The following is a 22895-nucleotide window of genomic DNA, read 5'->3' on the forward strand; positions in this document are numbered from 1 at the left end:
TATAACCACATCCATTTCAACTTTGTTTCTTTTCTATGTAGGCCCGGCATGGCTAAGCGTGTTAAGGCGTTCGACTCGTAATCCGAGGGTCGCGGGTTCGGATCTCGGTCGCACCAAACATGCTCGCCCTCCCAACCGTGGGGGGCTTTATAATGTGACGGTCAATCCCCTTATTTGTTGGTAAAAGTGTAGCCAAAGAGTTGACGGTGGGTGGTGATGACTAGCTGTTCTCCCTCTAGTCTTACACTGCTAAATTAAGGACGGCTAGCGCAGATAGCCCTCGAGTAGCTTTGCGCAAAATTCAAAACAAAAAACAGTCTTTTCTACATAGACCAAATGAAAAAAATCTTGTGAAAAACATGACTCTCTAAACCATATTTGTGTTTTTAGAGTGAAACGGTGAAAACCCTATAACCCAGAGCTTTCGAGAGGTAGGCATTTTGAAAGCGCTCGGGTTATGTGTTTCTCATCGTTTTATATTAAGATTCCTTGAGCCTACTTGTTTCTCTGACATACATGTGTTCCTAGTCTTGTTTGTAACTTGGTATCCTAGCTCAGTTTTTATAGCCTGTAGAGACAGTTTTTTTTTCTTAGTCCAACTATATGGAAGTTTATATCAGCAGAACAGTTGCATCTAATTTTATTAGGCTTATAAAACTTACAATTTGTTTAATGTTATAATTATTATTTTGTTTTGGGGGTATGGATTTTAAACGGATTAATGTAAGAGGAGATTCGGAAATTGGATGTTGTTGCATTTAGTATGTTTTTCTTACTTTTTCTTTGAACGGACATCCGACCTTATTAATATAGCTTTCTTTGAAAACTGATATACATGGACATATTTTAAACTTCGCTCTTAGGCTTATCATAAGAACATTAAAAGAATTGTAATTAGTCGTATCTTCTCATAAGTTTCATAATAAAGTGTTTTTTTTTTGTAAATCAATCAATCTCTACGGTTCCAGTGAAACATAACATCATCAGTTCTAGTACTTTAGACCAGTATTGAGTATTGGAACTTATTTTTAAGGCAGTACAAGTACCGGAACTTATTTGAGCTGCGTTGTTGTGTTTGTTGTTGTTGTTGTTTTTATTTACATGTGGATTGTTTTAATTTTTCAAAAAAACAGGTTCACTTTACAAGGTCGGCCCCGGTTAAGGCACTCGACTCGTAATCTGAGGGTTGCGGGTTCGAATCGCCGTCACACCAAACATGCTCGCCCTTTCAGCCGTGGAGGCGTTATAATGTGATGGTCAATCCCACTATTTGTTGGTAAAAGAGTATCCCAAGAATTAGCGGTGGGTGGTGATGACTAGCTGCTTTCCCTCTAGTCTTACACTGCTAAATTAGGAACGGCTAGCACAGATAGCCCTCGAGTAACTTTGCGCGAAATTCAAAATAAACCAAATCATTTCACCAGCAGAGTGTCTCTGCTTTTTTTTTTTCGAGAACTGCACCACTCCCTCAAACGATCTTTTCTGAAGAATTTTTGTTTCTTTGGAGTCAAGCGCAAAGCTACACTGTGGGCTAGCTGTGCTCAGCCCACCAAGGATATCGAAGCCCGGTTTATAGTGGTGATAGTCCACAAACATACTGTTGTGCCATTGAGGGGGGAACAGTTTTGAATAATGTTCCTCTTTCTGTCTATGCTCAAAACAAGTCTTGGTAATCCGTTTTCAAAATATTTTACCTAATGAAATCTGGCGCAGATATAAAGTGTTAAAGCTTATAATCAAGTAGATTCATGTAAAACGTTTATTTTTTATACAGCACTTCGTCTTCAACTGAAATTAACGATCACGCACATGTTTGTGTACAAATGTATTTTGTAATAGCAGGCTACTAAGCAGATTATAACTCGTGAAGCTCATTAAGAATGCTATTATTCATACTTCCCTGAACCTTAAGTAGTATTGATTAGTGTTTTTGTCTAGATATGTTAGCAGTGCTTTTCACACACACACGGTTCCGTATTGAATTTTTTTAAATAGGTGCTCGTAGAATACACGTTTGTGAATTTATTTTGGATTTTTTATTTGGTTTATTTCTTCTCTCTCAGTTTCTCCAGTAACCTTAAGTATAGTATCGATTAATGTTTTTGTCTTGATATGTTCGCTGTATTTTTCACACACAAATCGTTTTGATTGTTTAAATAGGTGCTCGTAGAATAAAATCGTCTGCATTTATTTTGGATTTTTTTTTGCTGAGTTTTTTTTTTATTTCTCTCAATTTAGAGCAAGACGACACAGGTGCTACTTGCGCATAGCTGTTCCTGGTTTTGAGCTAATAAATCAAAGGGAAGACAACTGGTTAAAAAGAACCTATTGCCAACTCTTGTCTGATTGAAAAGCAAGAATTTACTGTCACTTTTATTGTGCATCCACAGTTATAAAAGACAGAATGCGTATTTATATCAACGGATAACAATTTGTTTTGTTTTTTTTAATTTCGCGCAAAGCTACACAAGGGCTACCTGCGCTAGCCGTCCCTAATTTAGCAGTGTATGACTAAAGGGAAGGCAGCTAGTCATCACCACCCACCGCCAACTCTTGGACTACTCTTTTACCAACGAATAGTGGTATTGACCGTCACATTGTAACGCCCCCACGGCTGAAAGGGCGAGCATGTTTGGTGCGACCGGGATTCGAACCCGCGACCCTCGGATTACGAGTCGAACGCCATAACGCGCTTGGCCATGCCGAGCCCACGGATAACGAACTACCAGTTTTTAGATGCACAGTCCAGAATTGTTAATCTCTAAATCACTCGTTTTAGATTAAACTCATATCTTTAAAACAAATCGGCTGAATAATTTATAGTGTTGTGTTTTCGAAAAAACAACAACAGGTGACATATTTTAACACGTTGAGTGATGAGGCTGGTTCAGTTTCATATCACTCTTATTTACCCAAATTCATTTATTTATCGAATCACAGAGAATAAAGTAAGAACCTCGGGAAGTACTCAGCTAAGACATAGAAATAAATATGTAATCAGTACCTGCAATTTTTAATGTATGAGTGTTTTCTTATAGCAAAGCCACATCGGGTTATTTGCTGAGTTCACCGACGAGAATCGCACCATCGATTTTAACGTTGTAAATCCGGTAACTTTTAATATGGATAGAAAATGGCGTTGAGACAGAGAGTGATTTAAGATAATATAACCACTCATTCATTAAGTGTAATATAGTTAAGTGTAGTATAAATCCTTCATCTCTTCGTGATTTTCGAGGCCTGGCATATCCTGGCGTTTTGGGTGCTCGACTCGAAATCTGAGGGCCGCCGGTTCGAGCCTCCGCCACCGAACATGTTTCCCCTTTCATCCATGATGATCAGTTCCGCTATTCGTTGAGAAAAGAGTAACTCAAGAGTTGGCGGTGAGTAGTTGTCTTCGCTCTAGTCTATCTCTACTAAAGTAGAGACGGCTAGCAAAGATAATTCTGGTGTAGCTTTGCGCCATCTTCAAATCAAACCCGTGATTTTGGTCATAACTGTTTTGTAAAATGTAGATATGGTTTTGCGAATTTTGTTATTTTTATAGCATTAATTTTCAGGACGTGTTGGTCAAACGGCGGTAGCCACATGGGGCTAGATCGGACTGATATGGTTGATTTAAAGATGGCCATTTTATAATTTCTTAATTGTAGGCATTACAGCACCTTGTCCTAAACCATTGCCACTCACAACGACCATGTTACCACTTATGGCAATGTATAACATACAACGCCACCGTTAGCTGATGTGTTATAACATATTAAACTCGGTTATCTGTCAGCCAATAGGTGTACAAAACGACATTCTGTATGAGGTAGAAGCAAAATAAGTTATAAGGTTTAGAAAAGCATCACATGCTATAAAGTTTCAATTATTTTTCCATTCTCCCAGTATGTCTGCGGACCGCTATAAACCAGGTTTCGATAGCCGTGGTGGGCAGAGCGCAGATAGCCCATTGTGTAGTCTTCTGCTTAATACAAACAAACTATTATTTTCAATGAAATATGTAAAATGAGATGAGAATCTATTCCTTTATTCGAGATTCTTAAACACGTAAAGCAAATTGTGCGAACAACATTGCATTAACGAACTGAAACTTAGATCAGTGTATATATATGCTAGCAATAAATTTTCAAGTTTAAAAATTATTGAGTGGTTGACTATGAAACACAGCCTACTATAGACTTTTTGAACATTTATACTTAGACATGTATTAATTAGCAGGTTGGTATTTATAGATGAAAAGCTACAAGTTTCAAAGCGGCATTTATGCTTGGATGTGTATGAATTAATACGTCGAGAACTATAGATGAAAGGCAACACATTTCTAAACGACATTCCATCTGTTTTCAAAAAAAATCTCAAAACATTCAAAGTGTCTTTTTGATGTCCTTCAGTAAAAGTTTCATTTTTTGAAAAGTTTCCAAAATTCTTTCCTTTACGAAAGCATTCGAAAACATTGGATATAACTCAACGTAATCATTGGTTCGAAACGTATTTTCTGATTCAAACACGACTGGTATCGGAATAGAAATGTATGGATCTTTTTTTTTTTGGTAATAATCAACACCTTGAAAAAAACGATGACTTGTGAGTTTTTAATATTTTATTTAACTTTTTCTAGTTGGTCATAAGTCAGTTTGAAATAAAGCTTCTTTTCTTCCACACCAATAGTTAACGTTCCTAGCAGTTATGATGGCTGATTATGGCTGTGACACGTCGCCTTCAACGATAAAATTCTTTCTGGTTGGAAAAAAAAAGTATGCTACATTTTTGGTCACCTGTTTCTATAACGATTCTCACACTTTGATTGTGAATCATTTTCAATGAAAAGAAAACATAATTCACATTATATCCCCCCCCCCAGTGGATCAGCGGTATGTCTGCGGACTTACAACGCTAAAAACCAGGTTTCGATACCCGTGGTGGGCAGAGCACAGATAGCCCATTGTGTAACTTTGTGCTTACTTCAAAACAACATTTTATATTTCATTAAAGGAAATATATTAATCACATTCAGCAATTATCGTGAATAACACAACAACAACAAAAACGACACCGCCACAAATACTGACCTGAGGATTATCAAATAACTTTGGAATACCCAAAGACAAGTAAATCCAGCACGTAAAAGCAAGTCAGTGGTATATTGTCCAGATATGACAAGCATTTCTTTAACATTGCTTCTTCTTACGAAATATGCGCCTGTGTTCACGTACATCTATTTCATTTATGAGAAATAAAACACAAAACAGATCATTCATCAAATGAAAAAGTTTACATATTATATTTTATGATTATACGAAACGTCCTCTTTAGTGGACGTCGTTTATGTTACGTTCAGGTTATTAAAAATGCAAGGCTTAATTTCAGTAGAGACACGACTTATACAAAAGTCGAGTATATTGCATTAAGAGGATTTTCGAACATAACCACGTCGTTACAATTCATGTTTTCATTTCAGATCATGTTTTATCTGACGACCATGTATTTGACAGTATACCTACAGCGTAGTTTTTATTGTAAAAGACTTCGCCATAAGGCTGTCGTATCCAAAGCACACCACTCCTCACTGAAAATTTTTATAATCCATCCAGTGTGCGAGAACGAGGGTTTCTCAGCTCCCATTTCAATAATCAAATCGTACAAAAATCCGTAGATGCTGCGTAAGATTAACTGACCAATACGTGTTAGCATAAAATAACATGAATTCTTGTTTCATTCTCCATCTGTTTGGAGTATGCGAAAGGTTTAGCAGGTATATTATGGAAGGAACATGTATACACGTGACTTTATCGTGTTTTTTTAATGAAAAAGACTTTTCTCAATAAATTTGCGCACCGTGTCTGTGGCACTTGGGCGTATTTTGTTATTTACATTTGTGCTTGTATTTTTTCCTGTTAAAAAAACGCCATAATTTGCTTAACATACCTGGGGTACGACTTGTTGGATGGTCCTGGTTCTCCAAGTTAATACATATGTCTTTGTTTTTCAATGCCATTAAACACAACATCTATGAAATTTATAATCCCAGATCTGAATAAAATATATTTATGAACTGAGTATATAATTAATTTACATCAATAAGGGCTCTCACATCTCATTCCCAAAAGCAATCAATTTCTGGTAGGATTACCCGTAACACCAACTGCATTACATCAAAGTCTCTATATTTATTTTTGACGTGTGTCGTTCCACTATGACTTTATATCGGCTGTGGTTGCCAAGTGTCTTAACTGCTGATTCGAACATTTAGTATCGTTTAATATAACGCACTCCATCATCTGTGCAAGCAGTTTGAGGACAAATTAAGGAAATGGAATGTGGCTTTGTTTTCATATTCTGTTAACGCTGGGTTGGAATATCCAGGTAGGTAGAGCTCTCAACTCCCAATCTATGGGTCGCGGGATCGAAACCCTGTGCCGAATATATTTATCCTTTCAGCTGTGTTTTTGATGAGTGCTGCTGACCAGTTAGTTGCCTTCCTTGTGATTGTCATTTCAAAATTATGGACAGCAGCAAGTAGTATTAGTAGCTTTGCCAGAAACAAATAGACAAACGTCTTGACTTTCCGTTTATTTTAAATTATAATGACTAGTTAAGCTATGGGAATAAATTGGTTACATGAGGGCAACTTTTAGCTACTTCCTGAATAAAAAATAACACACTTTATAAGAATAACATAGATAACTTTTCGCCATTCCTCGAGCCCACCCCTAGTTGCACAGCGGCATTTCTGCGGACTTACAACGATAGAAACCAGGTTTCGATACCCGTGATTGGCAGAATACTGAAAGCCCTTTGTGTAGCTTTGTGCTTAATTTAAAACAAACAAACAAGCCGTTCTGCGATAAATGCATCCCGTGCTTTGGCTACAACTTCATGGGTGTTTATGAGTCAGTAACAAGAATAGTGGGGACAGTCACATATTCAGACAGTAGCAAGAATAGTGAGGACAGTCACATATTCCGACAGTAGCAAGAATAGTGAGGACAGTCACATATTCAGACAGTAACAAGAATAGTGTGGACAGTCACATATCAGACAGTAACAAGAATAGTGGGGACAGTCACATATTCCGACAGTAGCAAGAATAGTGGGGACAGTCACATGTTCAGACAGTGACAAGAATAGTGGGGACAGTCACATATTCCGACAGTAGCAAGAATAGTGGGGACAGTCACATATTCAGACAGTAACAAGAATAGTGGGGACAGTCACATATTCAGACAGTAACAAGAATAGTGGGGACAGTCACATATTCCGACAGTAACAAGAATAGTGGGGACAGTCACATATTCAGACAGTAACAAGAATAGTGGGGACAGTCACATATTCAGACAGTAGCAAGAATAGTGGGGACAGTCACATATTCCGACAGTAACAAGGATTGTGTGGACAACCACAATACCGTGGAAGAGTTGCTGCTGTCTTGAGACAGAAATACCTGTTGTACGAAAAAGTTTCATTGTCTACAAAATTAGTACATTTAATTCTGGAAGTTAACACTGAAAGTGTAATCAGTGCAGTTGAAACATATAAATATTAAACTTTTAACAAGTAGCAACTGAAAAACACTTTTAGGGAGTGAACTGTTCTCTCGAGTTCACCCACATATAGCGATTTTGTACTCTTGTCGACAACAAGCATATATTTCGTCAGGTATTATGTTTGTTCCCAAAACACGTTACTGTTGAAGACTAGCTGAAACATGACCACAGACTATCAAAATTGTTCTCACAATCAGAAGAGCAAAACTATTTCCAGAATATAAACTGCAATTTTGGAGCAGTGTGGTTTCGTATAGGAACGCGGAGTTTTTCTTTCATGCTGTACAGCTCTTCAGGAGTGTAAGACGGGTGTTGAAAAATAGCTCAGTAACGTCAACAGATTGTGAAGCTGTTTACACAACACGTTTTGTTGTTGAGAATCAATTCAGCAACTTTCTTGACACAGTTTCTACAACACGTGTTTCTGTTGAAGTTTACCTTGTTTCTGATTTTAGGTATAGCTAGTTTTATTAGTTCAATATGTACTCTACAAGCACACTATTCTGTTAGGGCTGCTCATCGTTTTCAGATGGTTTATCTGAATGGTTTGTTTGTTTTGAACTTCGCGCAAAGCTACACGAGGGCTATCTCTAATTTAGCAGGGTAAGACCAGAGGGAAGACAGCTAGTCATCACTACCTACCGCCAACTCTTGGACTACTCTTTTACCAACGAATAGTGAGACTGACCGTCACATTCTAACGCCTCCACGGCTGAAAGGGTGAGAGGGGATTACAACCACCTGGCCATGCCGGGCCTATCTAAACGGTCATCAACTCAGTAAACGAAAGATACAGCAGTAAAAACTTGTCTTTTATAGAAGTTATAAACAACATGAAAACGCTGTTTAAATTCCTACAATAGTATAGATTCTTGCTGAATTGTTCTTGTTAAATTAATAATAATAAATAATTATTAAGAAATAAACAGATCTTCCAGACGGAAAAACAGCCTTAAAATATATATATATATAACTAAGAAAGTAAAAATACTAAGCACGTTTGTTTTATTATCCTTTAATAAATCTGATTTGAAACAACCACAAAATCTAAAAATTTTGGTTTGAAACTGTAAATAAATATATTTGTGTATACACATATGTACGAACGTAAATAAATACGTTTATAAGGTATAAGAATACCATTTAACCTTTTCGATGGTGAAATGTGAGAGTTAAGGTTATCCTCATTAAATCGAACTTTGTTTTTTTGTAGTTTCCATATACAGGAGCAGGACTCAACCCAGCTCGTGTTCTTGGACCAGCGGTTGTTACCGGTAGATGGCGCCTTCACTGGGTTAGTGTTATCAGTTTATTTGTTCCTTTCTGGTTTTAATAAATACAAAATAAATACCTTTGCTTCAAATTTCGTTCAGTCAATCAACAAAACGCACTAGATAAGTGTGATACACCAAAACATAAATGTTGTGGCTTTTTTGCATATATATATTTTTCATTTTTCTCACTGTGGGGTTATTGCGGAAAACGTGATGTCAAACTTACAGGAAAAATGGCAACTTTGTTTACAGTTTTGTCAAATCAGCTTTATTTTCTTCAAATCTTTAGCCATGCTAAGGATCTTGATCTTCTTGAAAAAAAACTCCATAATTATTTCATTTAGATGTTTCTTTATAATGCTACGAATCATGAATTCATATACGAGGATTTATACGTCATCGCTAAAATGTTTTTACAAACATTTACGAACGTTAAGAATATTCTCTGAATATAAGAAATAAAAAAGAAAGAATTTTGTAAAACATTATTTTACACATTCGTTATAACATAACAAAAAAACAACACGGCTCGGCATGGCCAGGTGGGTTAAGATACTTGACTCCTAATTCAAGGGTTGCGGGTTCGAATCCCCGTCGCACCAAACATGCTTGCCCTTTCAGCCGTGAGGGCATTATAATGTTACGGCCAATCCCACTATTCGTTGGTAAAAGAGTAGCCCAAGAGTTGGCGGTGGGTGATGATGATTAGCTGCCTTCCCTCTAGTCTTACACTACTAAATTAGGGATGGCTAGCGCAGATAGCCCTCGAGTAGCTTTGCGCGAAATTCAAGACAAACAAAAAAAACATTTTAAATTTAAGCGTGAAACTATTGTTGAAGTGTGTTTAACGAATTACAGCAAAACCAACAGGAAACTGTTATAATTCGTAATATAAAATTAATATTTTATAGAACTGTAGTGTCTCACATTGTGAAACAATGACCAAGCTTAGTGTTTCAAGGTCTAAAACAAATATCAAAACTATTAAGTCTCATTGCATGAAACAACTGTTAATCTATAGTGCATAATTTTATGAAACAAATATTACTTGTAGTGTGTAAGGTATAAAAGATGTTAAAACTGTTGTGTCTCACTCCATAAAGCAAGCATTAATACTGTAGCCTCATGGTATAAAATAAATGTTAAAACTTTAGTGTATGAAATTGACATTCAAACTGCATTGTCTCTGATCTGTTGTGAAGTTACACAATTAGTTATCTGTGATCTACCAGCCGTAGGCATTAAAGCCTCGTTTTTTGATGTTATAAGCCCACTGTATTATAGATGAGACACTGGGGAATCGGAAAATATGAAACAAAATATCAAAACTCTGGTGTCTCGTGTCATAAAATAAATATTATTAAAAACTGTAGTACTTAACAGTGAAGATTAGCAAGGTTTCCAAATGATGCATGCGCTAGAAAAACCTCAATAACACCCTATTGAATTCTTAAGCGAAAAACTGACCGTTCAAAATATTAGTTACGATATAATGTGTGCATATATAGTAATAATATGTTAAAACGTTCGCTAAAGTTTCCAGTATTACAATTCAAAAATATCCGAAACAGCAATTGTTTCGTGTACTACCTACGTATCTGAACACGTAAGCGGGGCTGACCTCTAGATGACACGAACTATCTCTACAAGACTTCTCCTGTTTATGTGACATTCCATATAAATATATAAATATTTTTTAAATAAAAATATCATGCATTGACTTAAATATCTTCTAAACACAATTTACGAAGGACGAGCATGTTTGGTGTGACGGGAACTCGTACCTGCGACCCTCGGATTACAACTAGAGTGCCTTAACCACCAGGCCATGCCAGACCCCTAAAGGAAGGGCTGAAAATTATTTTGAAACCTATCCAACTAGTATCACCTCATCTGTTTCTGTACTTTTTATTACAACATTTATATTGGTTTTTGATACGTTTTATAGCAATTCTACGAATAATCAATGATCCCAACTTTTAGTTAAAATTTTAATGCGTGTTAGGGCGTGCGACTCGTAATCTGAGGGTCGCGGGTTCGCATCCCCGTCGCGCCAAACATGCTCGCCCTTTCAGCCGTGGGGCGTTATAATGTGACGGTCAATCCCACTATTCGTTGGTAAAAGAGTAGTCCAAGAGTTGACGGTGGGTGGTGATGACTAGCTGCCTTCCCTCTAGTCTTACTCTGCTAAATTAGGGACGGCTAGCACAGATAGTCCTCGAGTAGCTTTGTACGAAATTAAAAACAAACAAAGAAACAAAATTTTATTTTTTTCCAGTTTATTTGTTTGCTTTTATATGCTATCTAGCCCTCGTGTAGCTTTGCGCGAAATTAAAAAACAAACAAAATTTACTTTAGTTGGTAAATTCAAACAGCTTCATTTAGCTATACGGAACAAAAGGTAAAGTAGTGATTAAATTCATTTAAAAATCTATCCCACTAATATCACCTTACTTGTTTGTGTATTTTATTGGAGCATTTATTTTAATTTAGATACTTTTCATAGCAATTTCACGATTAACCAGCAATTTCTAATTTCGGTTAAAATTTTAATTTTATCCCCTATGTATTAAAACTGTAGTGTCTCAAGGTACGAAACAAGTTTGTAAACTATGGAATGTTCTTGCTTCAAACGTATTGCGAAATCTAACGAAAGTCTTCTGGTGACGTGCACACAGTATTAACTCCTTGGAATTGTGAGAAATAATGCTTGTAAGGATTCCCCCTAACTCTTACACTTGATTTTTAATGAAGGATTAAAACTCTCATACTCAGATATGTGAAAAAAGTGTGCTGAGAGGAACGTACCATCTTCAGAACTGTAATCCATTCTATTGTCCAAAACGTTAAAACCTCATAACGTAACTCTGCGTTTCTGAGGGTTTTACTGTAGGCCTGATATCGCATATAAACCTTAAATAAATGTTGTTGTTGTTTTCTTTTTTAAGGTGTATTGGATAGGACCAATGCTTGGTGGTATTATTGGAGGATTTACGTACGAATACAACCAAGATACATCTCGAACCACTCAGCAACTGAAGCGTTCCTTCCGCCGGAAGTCGGCTCGAGAAATGATGCGTGATCACAGCGCCCTCAGTAACAATGAAACGGAATTCACGGCTATATCGAACGATTGTCGAGCGTGAGTAATGACGTCACGACAGCGAGGCGAGTGTGAAGTGTATGATCCAGAGTAGATGTCTCAGCTGTGTTTAAAGAACAAATTTTTGAGCCCTTTTTAAGTTGTAAAACGTAGTTTTCATATAAAACGATTTAGGAAATTTTATTTTAATTATGCTTGTTTGGTAATTGTATAATGAACAATAGTATATAATTTTTTTCTAGTTACCATATAAAACATATTAACAAGTTTCAAAAGTTATATCCACCAAAATTATAAGGACAAAAAGCAACTAAAAAGAAACAACCAAATGTTACTTTATTGCTGTGTATTTTTTAGCTCATGTTTTGAAAGCTAGAAAATTCGCAAAGTTACAAGTATTTGGTCGGAATGATGATTATGAATGTTATTATACACATTTGATAAAAATCAAGCTGTGTGAAAATCTATCAGACAGTCCTATAAAAACAATAACGTCTTTTCTTTCATCTTCTGGTAGTATCACGATACGCTCCTTTCTGACGACAGAATGTGTCTGATAAATAATGGATAACTTGTAGTTTCGTTGCTGACGTCAATACACAAATAATATTATGAATATATATATATATATACGTGTGTGTATAAAACTAATTATAAAGCGTATAATAATATTTTGTTTTCCCAACCAACTTCTAATTTAATTTTTTTACCTTTCAAGTCATCATGAATTATCATTAAAAGCGCACGTGACAAGGCAGCACGCCATCTGTGAAATGTAAGAAGTCACAACAAATTTAATCTTTGTTTCTGTTATTTTTATTCTTATGGTTACAGAGTGTATATATCCAATTTTACCCATTTCTAGTATTCTTTGTCGTCAAAAGCAAACAAACACAAATGGCCTAGTATCTAACTAAAAGTGTTTTTATGGTGGTTTTATTAGGATAGCGTTCGTTCATTTAACTAACGTTTTATATATATACTTCTAACTATAACTTATCTTCACTCTAATTCAATAACTTTCCTACGTAACTGGTGTTAACTTTTTTAAAAACATTTGTTAAAAGCTATTTGATTTCGCTTAGGGTTAAACAGCTTTAATTATATTTGTAACTTTTATAATTATTAAAGCTTTCTTGGAAATCTGACTGTTTTTGTATATATCTATATGTAAGTACAGCCAAACATTAGTATTGTTGTTAGCCTGTTGGAACATCACACGTTGCTAGTTTCGGGCGCTCACATACCATCGAACGATTCGTTTTACATTTAACTTCCTCAGAATAGCGGGTTACACCTAATGTAAGCTCTACGGGCAAGGTACACATGTATATAGGGCGCTCCACTCATGATCTGAAGGTCGCGGATTCGAATCCCCGTTTCACCAAATATGCTCGCCATTTCAGTCTTGGAGCGTTATAAGGTGATGTTCAATCCCACTATACGTTGGTAGAAGAGTAGCCCAACAGTTGGCGGTGGGTGTTGATGACTAGCTGCCTTCCCTCTAGTCTTACACTGCTAAATTAGGGACGGCTGATGTAGATAGCCCTCGTGTAGCTTTGCGCAAAATTCAAAAGAAAGAAAACCAACAGTTTAAAAATGTCTTTTTATATGCAAAAGGATAAAGTGATGTTAAAATAAGTCAACATTTCAAATGAAACTTAATATTTCCCTTTTTCCATAAGTGGCGTTTATTTGTACAAGTTTAAATATTTCTTTTAAATGAAGCGACTTATTGATTGATAATGACTGTTGGAACGAGGTTACAGAAAGAGAAAAAATGTTTTGTTTGCAGTAATTTGAAGAACAAGAATTATTTGTTCACTGTGTAAACCTCATCTATGACTTGCGAAGTCTTCCTAAGAGAACAAAACGCGAATCTAAATAGTTTAAATGTTGTTTCCCTGCTCATGATACGATTCAAAATTTAGATTTTGTGAAATTAGTCCTACGTAACAAATGTTGTTTCCCTGCTCATTATACGATTCAAAATTTAGATTTCGTGAAATTAGTCCTACGTAACAAATGTTGTTTCCCTGCTCATTATACGATTCAAAATTTAGATTTCGTGAAATTAGTCCTACGTAACAAATGTTGTTTCCCTGCTCATTATACGATTCAAAATTTAGATTTCGTGAAATTAGTCCTACCTAACAAATGTTGTTTCCCTGCTCATTATACGATTCAAAATTTAGATTTCGTGAAATTAGTCCTACGTAACAAATGCTGTTTCGTCGTAAAATAATGTATTCCGATTTTTATTAGACACAAACGTTACTTGACACCAGTAAATTAGACAAAATAGAAATACCGCAAAAAGTAGAAAACCTGAGGAAGCTGCTCCACGCCTCACGGAAAAATTTACAACATTAACTTTAGTGGATAAATTGAAAGGCTATCAGATTAAAATGATTTGATATCACCAGAGGTCTGTGTTCGTCAGTAATCATAACGTTACTCAACTAAGACCACAGAATAACTTAACAGGTTTGTTTGTTTTGAATATCGTACAAAGCTACAAGAGCTATCGACGCTAGCCGTCCCTAATTTTTCAGTGAAAGACTAGATGGAAGGCAGCTAGTCATTACCAACCACCGCCAACTCTTGGTCTACTTACCAACGAATAGTGGGATTGACCGCATATCATAACGCTTCCAAGGCTAAAAGGGCGAGCATATTTGGTGTGACGGGAATTCGAACTCGCGACCCTCAGATTACGATTAGAGAGCCCAAATCACCTAGCCATGCCGGGGCCTACTTAAAAGTTAAGCTTCGTTTTAGCATTGAAATTACATAAAGCTACTACCACTTGTCAGACATGTAATCATGTGACTTCATGTGTAATTCTTATCACCAATTTCTAATAAATATATTCTCAAAGTGATGGACTGAAGCAGTTATGAGTGTCATATAAAAACATCTAGAGAAATAACCTCAAGATGCAGAAATGTTAACAAAATCAACAAGTTGTTAGTTGGAGACAAGGAAACATTTTTTCAGTATGTAGCGGCTCAAATAATGTTATCTATATACAAGTGAGTGAGCAAGCAACAAACTATTAACATAAAACTACAAATCCTACTTTTGGTAAAACAACTAATGTTAGTCATTGATTTAGTTGTTGCTACAGTTATTTAAAAATAAAAATTAATCACAACTAATTCTTAGAGACCACACACCCTGTTCAATTAATTATAACCACAAAAGAACCAAATCCTCACAAGTCAAACAACATACTCAAGTAATTACAATCACAAAAGAACCAAATCTTCACAGATCCAACACCATATTCAAGTAATTACAACCACAAAAGAACCAAATCCTCACAGATCAAACATTATACTCAAGTTATTACAACCAAAAAGAACCAAATCCTCACAGATCAAACACCACACTCAAGTAATTACAACCACAAAAGAACCAAATCCTCACAGATCAAACACCATATTCAAGTAATTACAACCACAAAAGAACCAAATCCTCACAGATCAAACACCATACTCAAGTAATTACAACCACAAAAGAACCAAATCCTCACAGATCAAACACCATAGTCAAGTACTCAAACTTGGAATAAACTGATAAAGTGCTTCCATTAGATAAACATCTTAACAGAAGTTAAAGGTTCAGCAACGTTGGGATAGAGTGTTTATTAACACAAAGAAAACTGTTTCCATTCAGTTAACTTTGGCTCCAGAGTATCGCATAAAGGGAATTAATTTAAAAACATTTTGGATTAATTATATTATTCAAACAAAGTGAAAGATAACGTAACTTCAGTAGAGAGTTGGCCAAGAAGTGATTACTTTAAATGATTGTTTGACACAACTTTAAATTACATTTTTAAAATATCGTGTCGAAAACGCATCAGTTCTGTATGAATTCTCTCACTTAACACAATTGTTTTTCATACCATTGCCGTTAAAATTCATCTCACCAAGGTTTTAATGGAAACGAAAAGAACGTTGCACTCTCCACTGAGTTCAACCACTTAATATTCTTTACGTACAGTTGCCATTAAACTTCATCTCACCAAACCGCATGTACATGTACTTTCCTAACTCTTAATGGAAACACGAACGAGACGAATATAAACTAAGCAGCACAAATTTTACGTAGAAAAGAATGTTTTCTTTTTCGATGAATCAATGTCGTATTTGTTTCAGATTCTGTCAAGTTGACCAATGATATCTGTCAAAGACCAAAAGACAGAATTTACTGATAAAATGAGCTACATTGTTGTACGTAAGATCTGATTGGAAATCTTTGTTAATGTTTTTTTTATAAGTTTAAATGGAAGCTAGTCGGTAATTTTTATTTATGAAATATCATTTGAAGCAAGCCATACGTCAATGTTTATTTATGAATTCTAATTTGAAGTTATTTGCTGATGTTTAGTTATAAAATATAAGTAGAAGCTATACATTAAGGTTTATTTATGAAATCTAAGTGGAAGTTCCATATTAATACTTGTTCACTGAGATGCGTTAGCCATGAACAGAGATTTATAATAAGGTTAAATAAATGACAAACGAAAATAACCTTTAAAAAACGTTAATGGCAGCTTTATTATAATGTGTAACTCATCTTGATTTCACACTTTTAAGAAGCATGGTCAACGTGCCAGGAGTATGAATCTGAGAGTTCATGGATTTCGTTCCGTTGCTACAAAAGTCCAGTCAGCATTTTGAGGCCACGGGTGCACTATAAAAGTGACAGTAAAAACCCACTGCTTATCAAATAAGAGTGCATCCCAAGAGTTGGTGGTGGGTCCTGTTGACTTTCTGCCTTCCTTTTATCATTTCTAAGTTAGGAATGGCTATGCACAGACATCCTCTATATATAGGTTTCGGTGAAAATTCTGATAAATAAATAAAATAAGAAAATATAAAGAGGTATGCTTGTTTTTTTTTAAATTTCACGCAAAGCTACACGAGGGCTATCTGTGCTAGCCGTCCCTAATTTAGCAGTGTAAGACTAGAGGGAAGGCTGCTAGTCATCGCCACCCACCGCCGACTCTTGGACTACTCTTTTACCAATGAATAGTGGGATTGACCGTCACGTTATAACGCCCTCACGGCTGAAAGGGCGAGCATGTTTGTGCGACGGAGACTCGAACCCGTGATCCTCAGATTACGAGTCGAACGCCTTAACCCGCCTGGCCATGCCGGACCCAAGAAGTATGCAGAAAGAAAGTGATTGTCCACCAGTGGCACAGAGGAACGTCTGCGAACTTACAACGCTTGAAACCTGGTTTCGATACCCATGGTGGGCAGAGCACAGATAGCCCATTGTATAGCTTTATGTTTAATTACAAATAAGCACACAAAGTGATTAATACATCAAAAAGTACTATTTATTCAGGTGAGTTAGAAACTAAAATAGTTTAATTTTGAACGTTGAGACACATTAGTTAAATACTTAAATTAAAATAGTAGCATATTAAAAAGAACTATATAATATTTATCTATCTGCTAGAGATATACACAACTCCATTTGAGAGTACCAGTACATAACCTCGGGTTCTCAATAAAAACTCCATAATCCAGTGAACTGTGATCTCAATGATATCACCTCATTTTATTTTTATAGAAAAGAAAATATTTTTCTTTTAGAATGTACGGCTTGTCTATTATAAGTATTATAATTTCATCATTATTTAGATTTTGTAAGATTTGTAATAAATTACTATAATTCATTACTAATGTTGAAATATTGGTTTGGTTTGAATTTCGCGCAAAGTTACACGAGGGCTATCTGCGCTAGCCGTCCCTAATTTAGCAGTGTAAGACTAGACGGAAGGCACCTACATATCGCCACCCACCGCCAGACCTTTGGCTACTCTTTTACCAACGAATAGTTGGATTGACCGTCACATTATAACGTCCCCACGGCTGAAAGAGCGAGCATATTTGGTGTGACCGGGATTCGAACCCGCAACCCTCGGATTACGAGGGACGAGAGGAGTGAAATATTGGTAAAATAATTAGAATTCAATGGATTCAATTAATAAACTATAAATAAAAGAACTGAGTTATTTTGTGATAAATATAAAAATGTATTAAATAAATATAAGGAAATAAAAATTAACGAGATTTTGTTTTAAGTTTCCAATAAGTATTTTTAGTTTTAGATATGGTCATTTAAACAACTTGACACTATTCTTATGTGGATGAACATCTATCACATATAAATGCTCGTGTAAAGCCAAAAAAACTAGCAGTTGCGGTGGGCTTAATACGTGGTTGTTGGGAATTATACCACTTATTTAGATAAGTTGGTTGGGTTTTTCATTATTTTAGAACCCTATACTTTTATAATTTATCCACTGCGCTATTAATTACTTTAGGTTAGGTTATTACTATTATAATGGGAGCTAGAATGCTAACATCAGGAGGTAAGGTGAAACCACTTATCCCAAAGTGGTAGTGTCCTATTTCGTCTTTCTTTTACCCTTAAGAGGAGTCACCTTCCTACAACTGTCTACAGGCAGTGAAAGGTGATATAAATGTAAGACTATGAGGGTAAAAATCCAAATCTTGAACTCCTAACTTGTATTTCTTTAGATTATTTCATTTGATGTTCTATGAATTTTTTACAAGAGTCTGACGAACGGAGGTTAAGACTAACTAGTAAACGGTGTATCTCCACAGTAATGTGGATCTTACTTCCGCAGTTACATCTGAAAACCAGATCACATTTTAGTCTAACACTGTTAAATTAGGGACGGCTAGCACAGATAGCCATCGAGTAGCTTTGTGCGAAATTTAAAAACAAACAAACCTTTTTATTTTATTTAGTTTGATTATTTCAGTATTAATTTTCTGTACATATGTATATATACGTACATATATAAAATAACGTCATGCACTACTGAACTGACCAGACAATTAAAGGGCGTGTTCTGTAATAACAAACGCTTTTCAACAAATTAGAGCCATGGATATTCCATTTCCCTTAATCTGGGGTTAAAATGTTAGGTTACAAGGGGGAATGCGAACTGTAACGACTTTAAATGATATTATTTCCCACTAAAAGAAATATTTATACTGGAATGTTTTTATTTCACTAAATAACTAGCAGTAGAGGCCTAGTTGGTATCTTTATCGGAACAGAACTTCTTTAAAAACATGAATTATAATCACAGACTCCAAAATTTGTAAGTCCACTAGTTTTATGCCTAATTGTTATAGGCCTAATTTCAATCTGTAACTGAATCTTTAATGTCTTGCTTTTTCAAGGAAATTATTATTTTTCGACCCAGTCTTGAAAACACACATAAAAAACATCCTTTCAACACCTGTAGAAAGGTGAAGAAAAAACTTTAAATCTTTATTAAGTACGATCTATATTCGATAAATTAACACGGCAACTTGAATACGGTTTTCTGCTTTGTCTTTACCATACTTAATACTATATAATTAAATGAACCTATCATGCTATTCTACAACCTAATGTTAGACATTTTTAAAAATTCTCCTAAGGTTTCATAAGTTTTGCACAAAATATTTATTAAAGTGTATTTATATCATTCTTTTCTTTCTGTTCGCTCGAATGAAGCGTTCGCACATTTTCAGTACAGATAAAACTTGGTATTATAGTAATAGATTGTTCAAGTTCTCGTATAACGAAGTATTAGATTTCTTCTGTGATACTTGTTACTGTTAAATTTCACTGTAGGTTGAACATACCAAATTATATCAGAAATGATCTTGGTTTCAAGTAATCATATCAATTCTATTTTTCAACGACCGTCAAAGAGTTGAACATTCATTTACGAGCGCTAGATACTTCAAAATGTAGTTTGAGTTGATAAACGATTTTCATCACAAAGTTGCACAATCGATTGCCTTTGTTGTATTCACCGCAGTGATCGAGGCCTGAATTTTAGCATTATAATCCCAAAGCTAACCCTTATCGCTGAGACAGAGTACTTTAGTAAATGGTTTCCCTTGAAGAGTTTCTCTAGCATCACGTTAAAAATAACTATTTGATATTTGTCTGATTATTTAGTACAGGTATACATAACTCCATGTGACAGTATTAAATATCCTTGTTTTCGTACATAACCTCAACTGATAATGTTCCTAATAAAAATTCCATAATCCAGTGGGCTGTGATCGTCAATCTTAAGGAGTCTTCAAGACACCAAAATCCGGGTCGCGAACCATGAACCGTTGGACTGTCAGTAATCTGGGAATATCGACTTTTTAAGAGTTTTTATTTAGTTTTTTCGATATCTCTCAACAAGATGGTTTGTCTGCCAAAGAAATAAAAATCATTATAAATGACTTTTAAAGTTTTATTGTTTGTTTGTAAGTAAACTCAAAGGGCTATCTGTTCTCTGCCCACCATTTGTACCGAAACCCAGTTTCTAGCATCGTAAGTCTGCAGATATACCGCTGTGCCACTTGGGGGCGGGCGTTAAGTTTTATAGCTGTTTTCATTTGGACTATGATGGGATTTTGTAATTCCATTCCTAGCATGATTTATTAGGAGTGGGGCGTGTCTAACTGTAGGTTCCAAAAACCGAACTATCTAGCCCGCGATAAACATCACTGAAGACGCTCCGCTATTTCAAATGTGGATGAAGTTATAAAAGTGACACTCAGTCCTTATTCGCTTAAAAGTAGCCGTACAGATGTTAGACTCTGCTGACTGTTGTCCACCTTCTGAACAGCACTCCTCAATCAGGAAAGGATTTATCAACACCTTGAGGTTTCTGTGTGTTTGTTTGTTTGTTTGGAATTTCGCGCAAAGCTACTCGAGAGCTATCTGCGCTAGTCGTCCCTAATTTAGCAGTGTAAGACTAGGGGCAATGCAGCTAGTTATCACCACTCACTGCTAACTCTTGGGCCACACTTTTACCAACGAATAGTGGGATTGACCATAACTTTGCAACAACCCCACGGCTTAAAGGACGAGCATGTTTGGGACGACCGGGATTCGAACCCGCGACCCTCAGATTACGAGTCGAACGCCTTAACCCACTTGGCCATGCCAGACCTGGGGTTTCTGACCTGGCCATTTGGTTCACGTGTTTTAAAATGCACCGTTAAGGTTGAAGATACCAAAAACTGTCCACGTCTTATTGAACTCCTGAGATATTCACACATAAAATATTCCAAGTTTTCAGTGTAAGCTATAAAGGTGTTGATGGAATTTATAATAATGATAAACTCCGCATATATTATTACCTACCATTAATTTTTAAAGGAGCAGTAATGAAATAGGTTCTTCTCCTACATGCTTTTCGAGTCGTGTTCTCCATGTAGAACAGCTGACAACAAACGCCATGACTCACTGATAATCAGTACATAAACTGTGGACTAATAGAAGGGGATTTCTCCAGAAACAATTTCCGGTCCATGATGACGTCAAAAGAAAAATGAGTTGGCTAATGAATCGGAAATTAATTAATTTTCCTCTAATTACTTTGTGTTTCCATGAGCTGAAGTTAAAAAGGGAAATTTCCTTTCTCGGTTTTAGTGGTTGTCGGAAATTCACTAAAGTTTCATGGAAGTAACGTATGATACGAAAACATTCATTTTTTTTTGTTTCCACATGATAATTAAAGCCGTTAGTTCGAAATATATGAGGCAATATTAGATCATTCTAGAGACAAGGTTTTCTGGGTTTTTCTGTTCTGAAACTGTTGTCCACCAATCTATGTTTCATTGTTTGTTGCTTTATCAACACTTCCTTTTCACATAATTCTGAGTGACAATCAAATTTAACTATTCAATCAGATAGTATGTCCGCTACTAAATTACGACCCATGGTATTAAAACTATACTTTAGTAACAGTTTTAATTTTCCATGAACAGATAAATGCTTGAGGTTTTATTTATGCAGATTAACCCATAGCCCGATTATAGAAGGTTAAAAGAAACAAAAACACTTCTAATTTTTAGATCAAAGTTTTGTGTTAGAAATGTTACGCATTTTGAAAGCACGTAAATAAGACATACTTCCTCAATAAGCTGAAAATCATGAAGATTCGGGACAGTTCAACACTTTTCTATCTGTTGTGATTGGCACGATATTAGTGTAAAACTCATCCGAAATAGCTTTTTTTCATCGTTCACTGTCAATAGAACATACAGATACCTTACATTCAGTAATTTTGTATTTTTGCCTGTGTTGATGAATAACTATAATTTTCACACACAATACCCCAGAAGTAATTAGTGTATTAATTGCAAATGTTAATAACATTTTTATTTAAATTTTTGACATTATTTAGAACCCTGTAACCATCAAAATCATGGTCCCACAAGACACTCCGTTCATAAATAATTTAAAGTGTGTTCAAAAACCAATGATAAATCTATAGTACATATTTTTTGTTATTTAAATCAGTTTGGTTTGTTTTAAATTTCGTGCCAAGCTACACGAGGGCTGTCTGCGCTAACCGTCCCTAATTTAGCAGTGTAAGACCGGAGGGAAGGGAGCTAGTTATCACCATCCACTGCCAACTCTTGGGCTACTCTTTTACCGAGAAATAGTGGGATTGACTATCAAGTTATAACGCCCCCACGGTTGAAATGGCAAGCATGTTTGGTGTGACGGGATTTTAAATCAGTGTACAAAACATGCTTCCACGAATCTCCATTTGAACCCACGGATACAAGTCTGAAGAATTGCTAAGCTATAAGACGATTTTTTTGATTCCTGAAAAAATCGAGTTATTCTTATGGTAAAAAGTGTTTAATCACTTTTCCGAACTCCATCGCTGACTGTGTAGAATTTAAAGCTCAAAATATTAAAGTAATATCTAAGTATTTCACTACTGAGCCAACAAGAAAAAACAAATAAATCTAACTTTCTCCAGCAAATTCTTAAGCCATTTATTATTTTTATGTAAGCTGAAAGCTAGACATCGACCCATTTGTGTCGTATTCATCGCAGGGATCGGGTCTCGAACGTTAACGTTTACCACAGAGCCACACGAAATGCGACCTACTT

At 35.7% G+C, this 22895-nt stretch overlaps 1 protein-coding gene across 1 annotated transcript in view; it reads left to right on the forward strand.

The window, feature by feature from the left end:
• The window catches only part of LOC143250815 (aquaporin AQPAe.a-like), a 39577-nt gene extending 24811 nt beyond the window's left edge, over positions 1–14766 (forward strand). Inside the window, exons 2-3 of the mRNA XM_076501862.1 lie at positions 8764–8844; positions 11773–14766. Of these exons, the coding sequence (XP_076357977.1) occupies positions 8764–8844; positions 11773–11970 (279 nt within the window). The 3' untranslated portion in view covers positions 11971–14766. The remainder of the gene's footprint in view (positions 1–8763; positions 8845–11772) is intronic.
• Positions 14767–22895: the final 8129 nt, after the last annotated feature.

The sequence above is a fragment of the Tachypleus tridentatus genome, chromosome 5 (assembly GCF_004210375.1).
Source record: "Tachypleus tridentatus isolate NWPU-2018 chromosome 5, ASM421037v1, whole genome shotgun sequence".
Taxonomy (NCBI): Eukaryota; Metazoa; Arthropoda; class Merostomata; order Xiphosura; family Limulidae; genus Tachypleus; species Tachypleus tridentatus.